Raw genomic sequence first — 19,439 nt, 5'->3', positions numbered from 1 at the left:
AGGCCACGTGGTCAGAGAGAGGGCCGTGCGGCGCGGGGAGGACACAGGAGTGGCCGGACGCCCGCCTCTGGTCCCCGGGGGGCGCGCTGGGCGAAGGCCCACGAGGGTGACTTGCTGCCCCGGTGGCTCTGGCTTCCAGAACCAGCACGCTGGCGAGCACGGCAGCCCTCCTCGAGCTTCCGCAGCTGCCATCTGTTTGATCCTTACACATGAGGGAGGGAGGAAGGAAGAAGCCGGGTAACTTCAGCTCCGGGTGTGCGGGCTGTGGGAGGAAGCAGAACTCGCTCAAGGGCCGAATCCAGCCCGCGGTGTGGCCACCCTCCTGTGTGACGCGGGGCTCCTGTGCTCACCTTCAGGAGGAACGGCCGCATCACCCGTTCCCGCGTCATTTTGGAGAAGCACGACACACGTGCGGGCTGAACTACCTAGAAGAGATGATGACGAGTAAAATGTTAATTGAGTTCAGGTAAGTGCTTTTGGCAACAGCATGTCCCGGAGAGTGGAGATCCCATTTGCTGACAAGGGTCCTCGAGGACAGCGTTGTGTGCCCGTGCTAGCAGGTGGCCTGGAGGGCATACTTCCTTCCAGGTGCCCTTTAACACTGTGCTCCCATAGTTCTTTTACCTTCCTAGTAATTTCACTCCAGTAACTTGCAAGTACTCCTGCCACGCGCTTAGTTTTACCTTGCATCTCCCCAAAGGCTATGGTTTAAAAAGTGATGGTAGTAAAAGGTTTAATAATAATTAACTGTGGAAAGTAGGGCCAGGGAACCATGAGCCCTATAAGGTAAATGAAAACCACATTTTTGACACCAAAAATAAAATGTTGAATAGGAAAAAAAGATTGAGAGACATATGTAATAAACCGGCTACAGTGTGTGACAAAAGTTTGTGCTTGTGCGTCTCCTGATGGGGCTGTTCACAGAGACACAAATGCTGTTATCTATAAGACATTAGAAAAACGAAAAACCAACAATGCTGTTTCTCCAAAATTTTATTTTAATTTAAATTACAGGGCCAGCCAGATATTCTGATAAGAAATTTACTTTTCCTCAGGAGAAAGGAAATGCTTCCATGGCATTGTTAACAACTGTATACATCTCCACCTTTTTTTTTTTTAAGGGTTAAAAGTCACATTGAGTAACTGACTTATGTAAAATTAAACCTGGATAACACAAAAGAAACCACTTCCAGTATAATAGTTTTGGTAATATGAATATATTAAATGATAACTTCAAATGCAACTTTTCAACTTGAATGTTTTCACATTTTTGTTTAAAAACAACAAAACCCCCCAAAGTCTCAACTATCCCCAGATTCCAATGCGACAGTAACACCTCAGTGTTGTCTTTGACACGCTGCACCCCTCATGTCATCCACACCAAGGCTCCAGTGCTGCGACGGCACTGCCGAAGTGGAAGCTGTTTTGTTGTTTCAAGTTCTAAGAACCAGCTTGGCAAGGAAACCTTCCTTCTACTTGGGGTAATTACTGTTCTTGCACTGAATCCAGGTACCCAGCACTGGACCACGAGAAGCAGAACGATGCATCACGGCCTAGTCTGCCTTTCTAAACTCTTGGATATTTCCACTTCAGAGAGCTTGGATCACTCTCTACTTCCAACAGAAGAACATGAATTATTTTACACAGATTTGGGTAAAGACAGCCTCAGAAAAACCAATTATAATGTAGACTGCCATTTGAATGAAATAGAATAAAACACATCTGTATTTTCTGGAGGTATTTTCCTAACTGGTGCTCCTAGAAGATCTTAAAGTCTGCTGAAACATCAATTGGGAGTCTCATTTTACTGGCTGATAATTTCAATTAGTAAGAGAGGCTAGCAAAGAATAATTATATAAATTTCTTAATCAGCTACAGCCATGCTGAATTCGAACTGGCAGACTCTGATTCGTAAGTTGTTAGTTGTGATCTTCATATCACTAAGATGAACAAATACCATTCTAACTTTACACAGATATATTCTAGGAGACGCTGTTCTGCCGTGGTCACAGTAACAAAAAGGTGGTGCAAAATCAGTTACTTTATAAATACTGGTAATTTGCAGCATTAAGGAACAGAACATTAAAAAAAATAAATTTCCCCATAGGACACCTATGACTAGGAACTCTTCTTTTCCTAAGAGAAGCCAAAGTTTTAATTATTCAGTTTCACAACTATTGTACTGGATTACTTACTCTAAGAAAGAAAAGGTGCTCTACAGAGGTCTCCCACACACACAAAGAATCAGCGTTAATTTAGCATAATCAGGATCATTCATAGATCTGGCGAGCTCATGACTCATTTAAATGAATAAGGCCAATATTATGCAGGAAAGTGTAGCTGACTGAGTTCCAGGTCTGTACTGTAGCCTATTGATGGCACCCCATTAGATAACTGAATATAAAGGATTGGTTTACTACTTTTTCTTTTAATGCTGTGATACTTAAATGTTAAATCAGCATTTTCGTGTGATTTGAAGTATTTCAATTACATATGAGCATTCATTTTTTGCAAAAACTCAATATTAGGTAATAGTTACATACTAATACAATAACATTCCTCTGCTGTACAAATTAAATCATTTAAAAGAAATGAGCATTCTAAGAATTATATACAAAAGAAACTTGTAAGCATCATTGAAATGAAATGCGAGGTGTCGTTGCTAGCTCTACTGTTTTAAAATACCTTCAAAAAGTAAAATTAACAATACCCTTCAACATATCCAGGTTTACGAGTCTCAAGAAAATCAACTGTCAAAAAATTCTAGAAAGCTGTGAAAAGCATATATACATTTTCCTTATGACCTTATGAAGCTCCACACTTCTGAGAAGTTGCTAAGTTTCAATATCAATTTATTCATGTGTCAACTTTATTCACCCAGAAAGCTCACATCTTGGATATAGTTCCCCTATGATTTCAAATAAAGCTCTGCACGATCTTCCATTAGTGAAGGCATACAATCTGACCAAGAATCTGCGCTCAGATCCTTAACAAAGATAAATGCAAACAGGCAGGTTTACTCTGATAATATCAATGCCCTCCTTCCCTAAAACACACTATCATCTATCCATTTGCCTTCATGAACCTAGCCGTGTTCAGAACTCCTACAGCCAACGGAGTCTTTGAATTCTGAAATGACACCAAGATCAAGAGAAAGTCCACGTGTGCTCTAGTGTGCAAGAAAGCAGCAGCTACGTTCTCCAACTTGGACTAAAAAACAACAAAAAAGGTAAAATGAAAACCGTTCACTTAACAGCAGATTAGCAGTAATGTTCCTCATGAATCGATAACAGTGCCTGATGCTGAATAGCTAACAGCAGATGCTGAATTTGGATTTAACATTTTAGATGTTTATTGGAAATTAGGCTTCTTGCTGAGCTGGTCTCTTCAAATCCCTGATCTGTTTAACTAAATAGGTCTTCTCATCATTAAACTGCTCGTCCTCGGTCCTGTCATTCTGGAACTTGCTGAGGAACTCTATGAGTTTGGTCTGGTTCTTGAGGAGGATGTCGAGGATGGGCTGCGTCTTGTTAGGATTGGCCACAAACACCTGCAGAAAGAATACACATCAGCCACAGGGAAAGGACGACACGGAGACATCCACCTTGCAGGTGGCAGAGCACGTGCAGTGCACAAGCCAGGGCTTCCCTGGGCGCGTGGTGAAGTCAGGATGATGAGCTCAGAGGTTCTTCCTTTTGAAGCCCTTATCTTACAATTTAAAAAAAGAGAGAGAGAATTACATGTTTCAGCACAAAAAGGACTGATGTTCATTCATGCTCTGAAACTCAGTTGGTATTTATAAATTTAGACTTTGATTTTAGAATAAAATGAGCAGAAATTATGTCTGGGCACAGGAGATCAGAATGGATTTTAAGAACAAAAACTTTTCATGGAAAGCATTAAGACGTGGATTACCCTTTATTTTGTGATTAATAATTTTCTATGCCAAAGATAAATGACACTCCTCTGCAAATAAACTTTTCTTATTCCCAAATCTAAATGGTATATACCCTATTTCTGGGTCTATTTTTGTTTAAAATGTTGTACCACACAAATATGAAAACTGAACTCAAGTGGGTGACTTAGATTACCAAAACGAGGCTAGTAAAACTTCAGTAATTTGTAAATGAAATAAGATGAACAACTCTAGAGGAAAACAATGTTTCTGGTTTTACTTCTCTACCTTAAAAACGTGAAAGGCCTCAAACTGGATGTTCCGGCTTTTGTCTCGTAGAAGGTTCATCATTAATTTGAGGTTCTCAGGTTTACTGATGTATTTCGTCATAATTGTGAAGTTGTGTCTGTCTAATAGAAGTTCACCGAGAAGCTGAGAAAACATTTGAACATTAGCATTCAGATTTGAAGTAAAAACGAAAGTTTTACAAACAATTCACTTAATAATCATCATTATTAAGCATGGAGTATTAGGAGGCACTCAAAAGACTGATGAACTGTACTGAATTATAACCTAAAAGCTAACGAGTGCCTACTGTTTACTACTTGAACACCTACCTTTTCTTTTGGAGTTTAAAACCATGGTGAGTCTGACACTGCTCCCTGAAGAGAGGACATTCAAGGCACATTTTGCCCAGAATCTGAGACTGTCAGAACCTATTCTGTAAGCATGCATTTGTGTTATCTCACTAAAAAGAAACTATCCAAGAAAAGTGATCAGAAGATAAGTTACTGAATAACTATAAACCTTTGCTTAATTTTAAAAAATTTTTACTATTTTTAAGTTTTATTTATCTGAACTTCACAGGACGAAGGGTTTCATCATGTCCAATGTTTTCCATCACTTACCCCTAGACACACCAAATTCATCACATTTATCTTGTCTGTTCAGAAAAGTTTATAAAAACAAATACTTTTCTGTTCCTTCTTAAGCAAAGCATCCTGAAGATACTCTAAGCTTTTTTTAGTGATTCTTCAACATTACTAATGACATCAATTAAACTAAAAAAAGTCTATGCCTTCAGCTAAGTCTGTGCTTACTGAGGTCTATGGAATTTTAAAATTGTTCCTGCTTGTACTAGATTTCTCTTTTTCTGAAACCAGCAGTCACCTCTTCACATTGTCAGTGTGCCAACTTCTAGTCAAGGTCTAGTGTGCAGGTGGTATAACCTAATGGGAACAGGGACCAAGCTGCAGTGCTCATGGACAGATGCAGAAGCAGAGTGGTGGAGAGCCTGGCTCCTGGCAACAGCCTGCCTGGGTTCAAATCCTGGCTCCCTACTCCTGTGAGCTCTGTAACCTAGAACATGTTATTTAACTTCCGTGCCTCAGTTTCATTGTCTGTACAATGGGAGTGGGTAATGGTACCTACATCATATGAGAGTGTAGTGAGAAATAAAAGCAGGAATACGTGCAAAGCACGTTGGACCTGAGCCTGAAGAGACATGGAGTGAGGCCTGAGGTAAGGAAAACGCACGAATAGAGCTACTTTCCCATGGATTACTTGCTTTTGTTAATTCCTTTCTGGGTTCCTGGTTATGATCTAGAAACTTGAAGTTTTCAGATAACTGATCTCTAGATAAATAACGTATCATCGTAGTAAATCAAAAATAACCCAATGTGCAGCAAAACAAATCTATTCTACTTAGGATTTATAAAGAATTTACAGGAAGAATTCAAAAGCTCAGACAGGCTTCACATCAATCTGAATCACAAAATCTCCACCTTTAAAGTAAGAAGCCCAGTATTTAGTCTTATGGAGGCTCAAAAGTTATTATTTAAGTATGTGAAGGTTTATAGATTTACTGGTGTTTGTTTTCTATCACAGAAACCAAGGAAATACTGAAAATGGCTCATTTCAGTTTGATTATCTAGACAAGGACGACTGGTAATTTAAAAAATTTCTTTGGCCATAGAAATAAAGATTGAAGTTTGGTACAGGGAATACAAATTTGCTGGTAAAATAAATATGGGGATAAATAAATGCCAATATGGCTGCAAAAAAGACAGTACAAATTAAAATATATTTTTAAAGTACCACTGGTCCTCAAAATTGCTCCCTGTGTTCATGAGAAACAGCAGGAATGAAAGACTTGCTTCATTTCCATTACCAAGGTCCTGAAAATGGCAGTCAATCTTCCTTTTCATGCTGGTAATTCTGAAGTGGCAGAAAGCCTTTCTCCTTATATAAGCAGCCCAAGAATTCAGAATTTGGTCAAAGTCTATTGATTTGAAAGAAAAAAAAAATCCCCTGCCCTGTGAAGAGGTATTGGCCCTGGAAGCTAGTATCCTATGCAATCCTCTCTAGCCTCCTTGGCTTCAGAAAACACTGACTCCATCCAGTTGAGGAGAGCAGGATATCCTGGCCCTCAGATATGAAGAAGCTCCTGGAGTAGGGCCACTTCCCTCTGAGGACCACAGGGGAACCTGCCTATATTACACTGATGTAGAGGGAGGAACAACTCCTTAAACAGCTGCCAGATGTACTGCATCCACCCCTGAAAATGAGAGGATTGTTCCCGTAAGCTATCAGAATCACCGGTGACCATCTAGGCTGCACACCTGGAGATGGAGAACAGGTTATGGATCCCTGACACTGGGCCAACGGAAGACCAGGAGGCTAGGCCCAAGCAAGAGCAACGAGTGGAAAGCACCCCAGCCTGACCAGGACACTTCAGTAGTGACACATTTCCAAGCTGTGGCCATTACTGGCCCTCAGTTATAGAAGTCATAGCCTTAAGGAGAATGAAGGAAGTAGATGGTCAGATGGAAAGGGATCTTTTGGAAATCTGGATGGCAGGGAGTATTCTCATCAAAGGACACAAAGTACAACGGATGCTCCCCATGTCCTTTAGTCAATTTCCACAGAAATATATGGTTTTCAAGAGTGATATCCTCATAGTAGGAGGAGAATTAGGAATGGAGTGTCTTGATCAAAATGAATTCAGACATCTCTGAGGGGAAGGTCTCTGGGCAGAGTAGAATTTAAAATGGACCTGGCAAAAAATATAAATGGAACTACAGTTTCCCCTCCCCCTAGATCCTTTGTGATTCCATCTATAGCTCCCGTCAGGACCACTAACTGGCAGAATGAGGGGTGTGCATTTATTAACTGAGGTATGAACTTTCTAGATCAGCGGTCAGTAAACTTTCTGTAAAGAGCCAGACAGTAAATATTTCAGACTTTGCAAGCCATATGGTCTCTGGGGCAACCATTCATATCTGCTGTTGTAGCCAAAACAGCCACAGATGATATGTAAATAAATGAATGTATCTCTTTCCAATAAAACTTTATTTACAAAAAAAGGCAGTGGGCTGGATTCAGCCCACGGGCTGTAGTTTGCCAACCCTTGTTCTAGAGTTTTAAATCTTATATTTAATTTCAAATGGAATTGCCCACATCCTATTCTGACACAAAACAGCCAAACCTGTCTATGGTTCCCAGTGTCACTGCCCCCGGCCGTGCCCTCCCCTCGCACAGCAAGCCCGCGCCAGCCACCCAGCAGCATCCCGGGGAGCACAGCACCCGCACTGCCTTCAACTCGCTGATATGCGTCTAAGTGTTAAAAAAAAAGTCTTCGAAATCTAAAATACTTCATTGCTAAGAAATTAAATCTTCTCCAAAATTCTGTATATTCCATTTTGGTATCCCTAATGTGCAAGGAAGTGAGCAGGGGAAGGGGCCCTGCCTGGACCACTGCTGAAGCCTGCTCCTTTCCACAAAAATCATGACCGTGGACTTTCCCTGCAAAGGTCTAGGACTCCTACCAGCATATATCCCTTTCCCCAAATACACATTTCAAGCACGGAGTGGAGAGAGATAAATTACTTGAAATGTGTCATACCTTGAGCGATTGCCTTTTTGTCACATAATTTTCTGAATGAAGTAACTTCTCATATTCACTGAAGAACTAAAAGACAAGAAAACACATATCAGAATTTTTTTTTTTTTTTAAGACTGGTAGGTAACATTAAAAAGCTTGAGTACAAACTTCTAACACTACAAAAGCCAACTGCTGCCCAAGCTCACCTCTTCCCATCTGTTTCACACCCATCCTCGGCGTGACAACCTGCTGGTTACCTCCGTGAAAAAGGCTCCTCGGACCAACCCCCCTGCTCGAGCGAGGAATGCAGATACCCTAAATCTGGTCCTCTTCTGTCACCCAAACTCCATATGCACAAAACTTAACTCCCTTTCCTCATACTGTTTTCTCATTGTTGAGTCAGCTCTCATTTCTTGGTGTTAGAAAATTCGTATCTGTTACAACTCAGCTAGTCCAAAGGACAACCACAAAGAAAAAAGTTACCTGTTCTTGCAAAGCAAGAAGAGAAAATAATTAAAAATAGAAGAGAGGACAAATTCAGCACTGCTAAATAAGCAGGTGTCCCACAGAAGGTAGGAATTATTGAAGTTATTCTCAAGGAGAGCTGTCTGGTTAGACTAGACCCCTGGCTCAGGAAGAAGGGATGGGACGGAAAGAGGACGGGCACTGTGTGGGCTCCTCCAAGCTTGCTCTCCGCGAGCGGCGCTTCAGCCCAGCTTTTTACTTACTGCAGAGTCACCCTCGGGGACTGCGTGCCTACACGACACTGTAATTCAATTCCCATCTAAGGATGCCAACTGGAGAAATTTGTTTCAGGTCCTGTGCTAAAAAAGGTTGTTTCTTTTGAACATGCATGTTTTGCTTTACAGATACTCTGATCTTTCAATTGGTTTTGTTCCCCCCTATGCTTTGATTATTAGAAAGCTCAAAGCCAAAATAAACAGATTTTAGAGCATGCATTATTTTGTGTAATAACTCCACCCCTGGCATAATTTAAACTGCACACATCTCCCCACTTGCCATCTCCTCCCTCATACCTGACTGCATTGTGCATATATATACTTTTCTGTCAGTTTCGCACAAAAATTTTCTAAAATCTTGTCAACTGATGTCATCCATTAATAACACACAGGAAAATATTTAAAAATTAAACTGATGTCACTGCCTGTAGTAAATTTCTTGGAAATTAGTTTGTATCTTTGGCAGGCTTTAAATAAGATACTCATATGTTCAATTAAAACAATCTTTGAGACCATGTGGTAATAAAAATAATATAGCTAGTGTTTATTAAATGCTTCCTGTGTTCCAGGCTCTATGTCATGAACTTGACACACATTCTTGTCTAACCTTCAGGACAACCCTGCAGTAAACAGGAGCTACTCTGAGGGTGGATGAAGATGGCTGCCCAAGGTCTGGTAGCACACGGTGGAGCTGGGACTTGAAGCCAAGCTGCACGCAGTCTGGTGCTGAGGCCCACGCTTCTAACTACTGTAAAAGGCACCAACAAAATGGCACCAACAGAAAGAAACACACCCACATCCAAATGCACCCAGACAGAAATAAAAATAAGTGACCAGCAATGTTTAAGCCATTTAAGAAGCTACTTATGAGGGAATTACTACGTACTTGGCACTGCGTTACGACGCTACTTGGAGTGGGAGGGGAAGGAATGAAAGAATTAGAAAGCATACGTTTGCTTCCAAGACTCTTCTACTTTCGTTGACCAGTACAGTGAACAATGAGGTGTTAATAATACCTAGGATTTTAAAAGTTCAAACAACTAGTGGAAGGAGGAAACCCAAGCCAAATCGTGGGGAAGAGTCAGAAATTTTAGGTGGCCCTTTGTTACTGTAACTTCTCTAGGAGCGCCCTGAGATCTTGGACAATGCATACATGTAACTAGTTCCGCAGAAGGAAGTGCTCGTGGCTGCGTGGTGCGCAGAGCTGACATGTGGCAGAAGGCAACACAGGACACTGCTGCTGTGACGATCGGAGCTGCCAGGCTGGCAGTGTACTCAGAACTGGTCACAGACCTCTGGGGATTCTCCATCGGGAAGTCTGACATCAACTCAAGCTGGAGGGGGCCGTGTGGCTGGGCCACGCCAATGTCTTCACTTTACAAAGGAGGGCAGACTTCAGTCCCCCTGCAGTGACGGCCACGAGTCAGCAGCGGGCCAGGGGCAGAACTGGCTGCCGCCTTCTCCAGGCTAGTGCTCTATCAGCTGCTGCCTCCTTTCCGTCCATCTAGAAGCAGCAGGACTGTGAGCAACTAACGGAAAATAAGGGGAAGTTAAGAAGTCCTTTTATTTTAACTGTGTATTACCACTCAGCAGCAAAGTGCCTTTATTTTCCTCTTCTAAAGCAAGAAAAGATGCAAGGGGGTATGTCATCAAAAAGATAAAATTCTGCTTCTGACCAAGTAATGCCCTATACTTTGTTTTAGTAGAGAAATGATTACAGCACCAATTAAAAACATTGTATTTCCAAAATAAATATTCTGGTACAAAATCTAATTAAAATCTTTCATTTCTGGTAACAAAATCTACAATTTGCTATTTTAAAATAGCATTTAATATACTTACTCTATCATAATGCTGTTCCAAAAATTCTGCACTGAGCAACTTATGTCTTGTAAGTAAATCCTAGAAAAAGAAAATATACTCTTTACAGTTGTTTAGCATTCAAGTTCTTTTAGAAAAGAGAATCCTAAACATTCCACGCCATTTTACCTGATAAAAACTGTAGTTAAAAATTACTATACTTTAAAACTTGCGCATAAATTGTATTGAAAATGTTGATTCTATGCAAGAGCAAATAAAATCATTAATGATTTGAAATTGTTATTGTAATGATTAAGATTGTCACAGGTCTACAGTTCTTAGAAGGAAAAATTAAAAAGCAAACATGAAAGGCAATGGAGACAAAAACCCAATGAAAGGGAATCAAGAACTGAAGTGAAGTAAAAGTAAACATTTGTGATAAACTGTCAAATAGCATACTGCTCCTGGTGGAGAAAGGAAATTTCTTTTATTAGAAAAAGTACTGGAGGTCCCATTTTCTTCCTAAATTCAGTTTCATATTGACTGCAATCCTTTTTCAGAGGCAGAAAGTTTTTCAAAAGTCCCATCATATTACAACATTAGCTCATAAGTCAGCGGACTAATGCTGCAGACACGTAGAACCAAAGTCAGCGTGAACTAGAGTCCAATTCTGCATCCCTATGAAATAGAGCTTAGGCCTCATCCCACAGCTTTCCCTGGAAATGACTCAAGGATCATTCATTCAGAAAACATCTACTATGTGCCAGGTAAAGTTCTAGGTGCTGGGGCTACACAGACAGAAAGATGTGGTCCCTGCCTTCAAGGACCTAGAAGTTAGCAATGAACTAGCCTTGGTCTCCTCAGGTGGGGATGAGAATGGGAATACGTGACAGCAGGAACGGCCAGTTGATCTCTGGTGACTTAATGAATAAAATTCTTTTAGAGCTGCCTACCGGAGAGGTCAGTGCCAATAATTAATTCCCTTTCTCCAAAACAACTTTCCACATTTGTTTTCTTTGCTCTTTATGTTCTGAGTTACCCAGGTTACAATGAACTCGTGTTTCCTGAAGTATGTCCAGTACAACACTGGTCCTGAAAAGCGCTCTAAGGAATGTTCCATGGCCAACAAATGTGGAAATGCTGCTGCAACTCTGGTTCCCCCGTGGGAATCCATCAGGTCTCAAGAGATTCTGCAGGGAGCAATTCCATTCCCTGTTTTGTTAACATCCTTCCCTGAAAGGCTTTCTTTGCACAGGCTTTCCCCTCGGCCTGGTTACTTACTACCTTCAGACCTCAACTCAGGCATCACTTCCACAGTGAGCCCTTCCTGACTGGTCACTGGCACCAAAGCATGGTCACAGTTATGACGTTACATCTGTGGGATGATTTATTAACGTCTCACTCACGGTAGACTGTAAATTCTATAAATACAAAGGTCAGGTCTATTTTCACTAACTTCTGAATCCCCAGCACCCATGCAGTACCCAGCACATAGTAAGAGCTTAATATTTAATAAATAAATGAATGAACCAACAGAATCAGGGAACATGTTTGGGAAAACATCACATTAAGCAATCTTCAAAGTATGCTTTAAGAAGGCTTCTAACTCCACCCCAAAGATTTACAGGTGTCCAAACTGCTGGATAGGGTATGTGTCCTATGACCATGGAAGAGCTACCCAGTTCCTCCCAAATCCCTCTTGGGGATTAAAACAGGCAAAATTAGAAAACCTGGAGTTTATTTTGAATACCTTCAAGAATCTGGAAAGAAATATGAGGCTTCCCCATTTGGGGAAGGAGGAGACAGTGGGGGAAGAAGAATTTGTATTATGTGAGTATATGGGTCCACGGCATCAGATGTGAGGGAGAGAGGAATGTGCCAACTTTAAGCGAATTTATCAAGCATGCTTCTTAAAGAGAGTGTCCCTCCTCTAAGATGCTACTGTGATCTATTTATGAAGGTCTTGCCTGTGTAGGAGACTCAAGGGCAGGGTCTGTCTGGACGGCTCACTGCTGAACCCCAGCACCTAAGGAATAGCGCCCAACACAGGGTGGGCACTCCAGACTTGTGAAACAGTGAATATGCCAATTTAAGGACTGCTCTGTCTGGACCTAGGCAAGGCCGACTGTTTCGTGGCTGAGTCTTTCTGGAGGCCAGCACGAGGAAGTACAGCGACAGGAACCGGGCACTCGCTGCTCCGTCATGAACCTGATGCAAGAGAATGCCCGAGGAGGGGGCTTACAGACTGCGGCTCTCAGCTGGGCGTGGATTCTCAGGGACAGGCAGGTAGAAGGTGTTTCTCTGAAAAGCGGAGATCCTAAACATGCTGTGGAAGATTTCTTCCTTTGGTCTGAGTAAGGAGACTGCTTGCCCTGAAGGCTGTCTCTCCAGCACGGGCCAAGTGTCACAGCTGGGCCACACACGACAAGGGGGAGCCTCAAATATCGCCCCATCGGTGACTCTGCTTTTTATCATCTGGCTTAAAGAGACCAGGAAGCTCAGGAAACCACCGCCAATCTAGGAATCACATCTCCATAGCCTTCAGTAGGAGAGACGGGAAAGGGTTCCTGAGACCGTGAAAGCAGGAGCCGGACAGGAGGAAAGCCCTTTGTTAAGAAGGGCCATGTGGGGCCTGGCAGGGAGAGTAAAACATTAGCAGGGAAGAAACAATTGCTGGGAGCCAGCACGCAGGAACAAGGCTGACACTAAGCTGGGAAAAGAGGAGGTGGGGACTTGGGCAGAGCCTCTACCTCCTGAGAGGTGGGAAGAACCTTGCGATCTGGACTAGAGCCAAGAGCTCTGGAGAGCTCAAAGCAGGGTAGAGGGTCATACACCAACAGACTAGAAAATGAAGGGAAATGGTCATATAGTCAGCATCTGGTAAGTGACGTGCAAAGTTGACAGGGTGCACGTGGTCCCAGACCAGCAAAGTTGCTGGGTCAGCCAGCAGGGAGGGCAGAAAGAGCAGGATTTCTGGCTTCCCAACCTACCTAAATTCTATTACCCAGAGAAAGGTCAGGGATCATCTCCCAAGTCCAGCAGATTGAGCAGCCAACTTTTAGGGTGGGCTGAATCAAAAAGATTCCCGAAAATTACGTGAGTTTGGGTCCCAAACATCATGTGACAAAGACAGCCCTGGAACGCCTGAAGAAACGCTGCTCCCAGGGAGCTGATTTTCACAGGGCCTCAGCAAGTCGTGTGGCCCAAACTCGTGCTTGACGACTACGTCCAAGGACAAGAGACTCGACTCTTCCCACTGTGTGGTTCACCTCTGCAGTTCTTAAAGTTGGAAAGTTCCTGCCGTGCTAGTCAAAACCTATCCCCAGGTTATTTCCAGAATCTGTCAGAGTCAACAAATAGGTTTAACCCATTTTCTATAGGACCCCACTTTAAAGACAAGTAGTGTTCTCATGGCAAGTCCCTACCGAGTCTTCTCTTCTCCAGGCTAAATACGTCCAGTTCCTTTAACCACTCCTCGAATGACAGGTTCTGAGTCCCCCTCACCATCTACTGTCTTCTGAAAGTCATCTATTTGTCTATGTGCCTCTTAAAGTGTAGCGCCTGGAACGGAACACATTTATGTGTTGTTACCTTATAAGCTCATAGTGGGGCGAGACCGTCAACAGCTCCTCAGATCACACACTATGTGGTCATAGGTAGCTCTGGGGTGGCAGCACCATGCTGTTTAATTTTACTGGACATATTCAGAATTTGTTTACTCAAGTAGGCTCTGTAGTCAGAGTCAGACTGCCTCGGTTCAAATTCTGGATTCCCCATTAACTGTCTGACTTCACCCAACACTTCTAGGCTTCAGTTTCCTTATCTGTAAAGGAGATAATAACAATACCTCCTTCACAGGGTTGTCTGGGTGGGACATGAAATTACCTGCATTTCAGTAATGATTACACTTGGTAACGACTACATTTAGTATTAACTGTTACTATGCCTTATTCTCATATCTCACACTTACAGAGCTGGGTCCTCAAGTGAAAGACCGCACCAGTTATCCGTGTTTAACTTCACCTTGTTCTCTCTGGCCTCTCTGGGTCTTTATGAAGCCTTATTTTAGGACCTCTGTTTTCTGCTCTCTATCCCATCATGGCATACATTTGATAAGTATGCCTTGTCGCTTTTTATCCAAGTCTTTAACAGAAATGTTCAATTGTGCCGAGTGAAGACAAATCCACTGAAAATTTCTCTCCAGGATGGTGGCAGTTCATTTTCTGTCACCTTATAAATTATGAACTCGTCATGAATTACTACTCTGAAACCTTATCTAGTGCCTACCTTCACTGTTTCCATGAAAAGAGACCTGTACAATTATTCAACATCTAATGCATCCACACTGTCCTAAAGGAATAATCCTAACAGCTACTGTTTACTGCAGACATACTATGTGGGGGCACCACAAACCTGACATACTAGTATTATTACCTATGTTTTGACAAATGAGAGGACTGCGGTTAAATCAGCAGCAGAGCTGGGAACTGAATCCAGGCAGCTGTGCCTTCAAGCCCCCTGATCTACTGGCATCTATGAGACCAGTAGGACTGACTTACTCTCAGTGAATCCATGCGGGCTATGGGTGCGTGGTTTCCTTTCCAAAATGCTCAGAAATCATCTCTTTAGCAGTATTTTCTAGAACCTCACACAGATACAACTTTAAAATCCAAGTGCAAGCAGCCATTCTGGGGAATCTACCTTCTTTCCTTCTGGAAAACTGGAAATAAATTTGTTGGCCTTCTGACACCCTTTCCCGTCTCCTTAATTCTTCAAAAAAAAAAAAAAATTCAAACAAATATTTTGCTGCTGATTTACTATCCCCCAGTACCCATTCACTCGAGCTATGAATCTTGGACACATTTCAAGCAGGTAGTTTTAATTTCCTTTTAAGACTCAGCACCTGCTCCTCAGACTTGAAATCCAGGGTTATGGATGAGCTGTATTTGTTTGGAGGTTTTTGTGTGTAGAATGCATTTTCTAGGAAGGTAGCTCTGGTCACATTTTCTCAAAGGAGAGAATGAACTAAGGGTTTCTTCTCTTCCATTATAAAAATACTCTCTGCAAAGAGGAACGGCGGCAAACCAGAGAGGAGTGGTCCTCCTTCCCTCCTCATCAGCACCTTCATTGGTGCGAAGGTGAGACCATCCTTGCTGGTCCTTCTCCCTGCGCTGGGTGGCCTTTCCTGGGGTGGGGTGGGGTGGGGTGGGTGTGGCTTCAGTCTATTTGACAGGTCTGTGCCTCTCCTATATCGGCTTAGTTTTGGGCTGTACTTAATTTTGTTCCTTGGAGAGCTCTCTGTTCAGGGGCCTTAGTTCCCCCTTTCTTGGTCATCAGGAGCAGCTGAGATATAGAAGCCAGGCCTGCTCCTCACTCCTCTCTGTCCTGAGCTCATCCTTAGAATCCTACACAGTTTCTAAAGCTTCCCTTCTTCAAGTGGAGAACACCTGCCTCCCTCTGCCCGGTCCCTCCTGCACTGGCTACCATGCCCTGACAGGGCTGCTTTACCCACAGTGATCCTATCACCACCATCTTCTTGATGAGAATTTCATTCAAAGAAGCTACCCTAACTGAGATGAAATTATCAGCAAGGCCAACCAAGACTGTCAAGTACTGTGAATCAACTTCTGGCACACAGTGAGCACCTCTCTCACCTCTAGGCCAATTCTGCCATCTGTGCCAGGAGCACGTCTCCATGTCCTTCCTCCACTGGGGCAGGTGGCCCGGCTGCATTCTCTCACACTATTGCTGCTCCCCTCCCCTCTGCCCCCACCCTCCTGCTCCCAGAGTGCTCCACTCTCGGGTCCTGGCTGGCTTTCCATCCCTTCTTGACACACGGTGCTGCTACACCTCCCTTCATAACAGGTCTGCTGCTTCTGAATGGGGCACAGCCTTCCACCAGTACATCCTAACCCTGAGTCCCATCCCACCAAGTGCAGTGATCCCTAAGATGTTATTGTTACCATTCTACCTTACAATCTCAAATGCATTTCATTTTGCATTGTACATCAGCATATAAATATCTGAGGTCTTACCCTAAGGCCTCTGAAAACCTCTCTGATAATCCCTAGGCACCTCTTACATCATTACCTTATTCTCATTCAATGTGAAAGGTCCCCAGGCTTTCATCCTATTTTAAGAATGTTCATTCGCCCCGAGGGACAAATTTTATTCAGATGCCAAGCTGTGTGCTCATTACCTCAGCAGCTCCTTATATATAAAACTGAACCCTCACAAGAAAAGTGGCCACTTCTCACTGTAACAGTGTTCATGGTTCCTGAACACAGTCATCTGCATGTTAGTATGTTAAATTCTGATGAAAACTGCAGTTCTAAATATTCACTTAGGAGGTCAGACACTTTATAAGGGAATGTAACATATAAAGACTCGCTCTCATTGTGAAAAACACTAATAAAGATTACTGCTTTATTTATATACCTTAAACAGCACTCAACTGTGCAACTCAAAACAAAATTGTGCACATTATACCGTGGTAACCACACCATATGTGTACTTAAATTATACAGACATACAACAGGGAGACAAGGCAGGCAGGAGCGGGAGGAACAGTTCCAGTGACTCCGCCCCCGCCCCCGCTCCCCCTACCCCTTGCGTTTAATAAACAAGCTTTGGCCTGAGCACGAGATGGGAGAGGTAAGTCCACTGCGCCCTCGAGCCTGTTCATAATAGTGAAATCCCTGTCCTGAACGTGCTTCCAGTATTTAAAGACACGCATATTCCAAATTAACACAGCCCTGAACAGAGGCCAACTGCTTCGTCTGATGCTTTATACGTTCCAATGCAGGAGAGAAATCTGATTTTTACATGTACTGTATTCTATATACCGTATTTGATTGGTAATTGAACAGAAAATTGTACTTTTGACCATATAGGACTTCTGTCTTTTAGAAAGACTTTAGAATCTACCTTTCCGACCTCTTTTAAGCTGTGACTCTACTGTGTATATCTGAGTCTCACACACACACACACACACACACACACAGAATATAAAGTCTCTCTCCCCGCTAGAGGGCAGCCGTGCACAGTCTTGGAGGGTAGAAAGTTTAGGGAAAAAAACAGCACACCCGTTAATCTGACTTGCATGTATTTAGAATTCTATAGTTTTTATGTTACCTTGAATGTGGCAAACGCATCTGAAGCTATGTCAAATGTTGACATTTCGACATATCTGAAGAAATCATAAAACTGTTCTGACCACAAAATGATTTTTGCAAGTGGTTCATGTCTGATGCATTCTCTTAACATTATTCCACAATTTAGAGCTATTTCTGGAGATTCATACCTGCAAAAAGAAAAAAAAGACAAATATGATTGCCTTCTTCCCCAATTACTGCTTTTTAAAAACTCCAACACTGAACAGTTCCAATTTTTAGAACAGGAAGTTTCAGATGTGTCCTAACTGACCAGAGCAGGTTACAAAATGCATTCCTCTTAGAGCAGAATAGGTGCTCAGAGGACTTGACTCTAGAGGGCACACACACAATAGTTGGTCGTGACTGCTTCAAACCTAAGAAAAGTAATAGCCATGAGGATGATCATGTGAATTGAAGTCCACTACTTAAGCTAAAAGGTTTAAAGAGAAATGTTCAGGATCACACCTCCAGTAGGGTTAATTTTACATGTGGTGCTCTCAACACTTCAGAAAAACCAAAAGCTGAGTCAGAAAACAATATGAAATACAAAATAGTTTCTTAAATTCATAGTACCTAAATGGGTCTATGAAATATATAGCATTTATACTTCAGTTGTTTCAAGATAACACTCAAAATAGACTCTTGGCAACACATAAATACCACAAAGCTGACAGCCTCGTCTTGAGGATGTCACCAAGTGCCAGGTCAGGGATGGCCCAAGGGCTCTCTCAGTGGACACAGGCGACCCCATGACATCCTTCATCAGCTCTCCAAGCACGGCCGTCCTTCACACCCATCTCAACGCCTCTCGCCTCTTCCTGCCCGATGAGTAGAAAGAAAACCTCCTTCTCCCCTCAGCCTAGCAGCCTTTTCCGTTCTGACACACACCAAACCTCTTGGACTGGACTCTGCTACTCTGCTCAGAAACATCGCTCTGTTCCTCCACTTCCTTTCAAGATGCAGGCACAGGTTTAATCTCTTTCCCCACTCACAGTGTCCTCTGGTTTCCTGCCATTGACTCCATTTCCCAACATGCTACTAGGAAGGGCCTCCTCTTGGCTAAAATAAATGGTCTTTCCTCATAACACAAATTCTGCTAGTCTCCTGACATGCAGATCTTTGCTTCTCTCTCTTTAAAAAAAAAGAAAGAAAAACTCTCCCAGTTCTCCTTTCTACCTCCTGACTGTTCCCATTTCTTGCCTGGCTGAGGTCTTTCCTCCGTTGCCTCTGGCCTGCTAGTGACCGGCCTTATGACCTCATGGCTCCCAGCATGACTCCTAAATTGCCCCACTCAGAGCCACCCTGAACTGTAGTTAGGTGTTTTCTGTTGCTTCTGGACAACTTCAGTTAAAGTCTACCATCAACTCTCTGGGTCTAATTTGGCATCACTATTTTGTTTCAGTTACTTGTGTCTAAAACAGGTCTAACAGAACTTTCTTTGATAATGGAAATGTTCTGTATCTGTGCTGTCTACTGAGCACTTGAAAATTGGCTAGTATGACTGATTGTTAAATGTTATTTGATTTAAATTAATTAAAAAAAATACCTGCATGCTGTTAGCAGGTGCTGTATTGAACAGCACAGTTCTAAACCTTCCCTCTTTATCCACTCCTAATCTTCCCATCTTCAGTTCACCACTACTTTTTAATACTTGAGATAGCTCAGTCTCCTTTCCTTTGATCCATTCCCACTGCTGCATGAAGTCACACCTCCTCATGCAAGTGCCCCCTAACTAGCATCTTTGTTCAAGCTGTATCTAAACAGATCTACCCAACGTACAAGTATATCAATAGCCTTTCCAGCTCAGGGCCTTAAAATGATTCCTTCTTGCTAATCAAATGGACAAAATTCTGGGCTATGACGTGCAGGCTTCCCTGCAGGAGGTACCTTTCCTCTGAGAGGCACCGCTGGGCCAGGGCACATCCTGATTATCTCCCTGCTGTTGCTGATCACCGTGCTCATTCTCA

General features: G+C 42.7%; 1 protein-coding gene across 3 annotated transcripts in view; it reads right to left on the bottom strand.

Moving 5' to 3' along the window:
• Positions 1-975: 975 nt before the first annotated feature.
• CAB39 (calcium binding protein 39) overlaps positions 976-19,439 on the bottom strand; it is an 85,423-nt gene continuing 66,959 nt past the window's right edge. For all 3 annotated transcript variants that reach the window (XM_074364462.1, XM_074364464.1, XM_074364463.1), the window contains exons 5-9: positions 17,453-17,621; positions 10,361-10,420; positions 7,800-7,865; positions 4,184-4,327; positions 976-3,550 (exon numbers count right to left, since the gene is read on the bottom strand). In XM_074364462.1, the coding sequence (XP_074220563.1) occupies positions 3,362-3,550; positions 4,184-4,327; positions 7,800-7,865; positions 10,361-10,420; positions 17,453-17,621 (628 nt within the window). In that variant the 3' untranslated portion in view covers positions 976-3,361. The remainder of the gene's footprint in view (positions 3,551-4,183; positions 4,328-7,799; positions 7,866-10,360; positions 10,421-17,452; positions 17,622-19,439) is intronic.

This window comes from Camelus bactrianus, chromosome 5 (assembly GCF_048773025.1).
Source record: "Camelus bactrianus isolate YW-2024 breed Bactrian camel chromosome 5, ASM4877302v1, whole genome shotgun sequence".
Lineage (NCBI taxonomy): Eukaryota > Metazoa > Chordata > Mammalia > Artiodactyla > Camelidae > Camelus > Camelus bactrianus.
The sequence above is the reverse complement of the archived record's forward strand: the minus strand, read 5'-3'. Positions and strand labels throughout refer to the sequence as shown.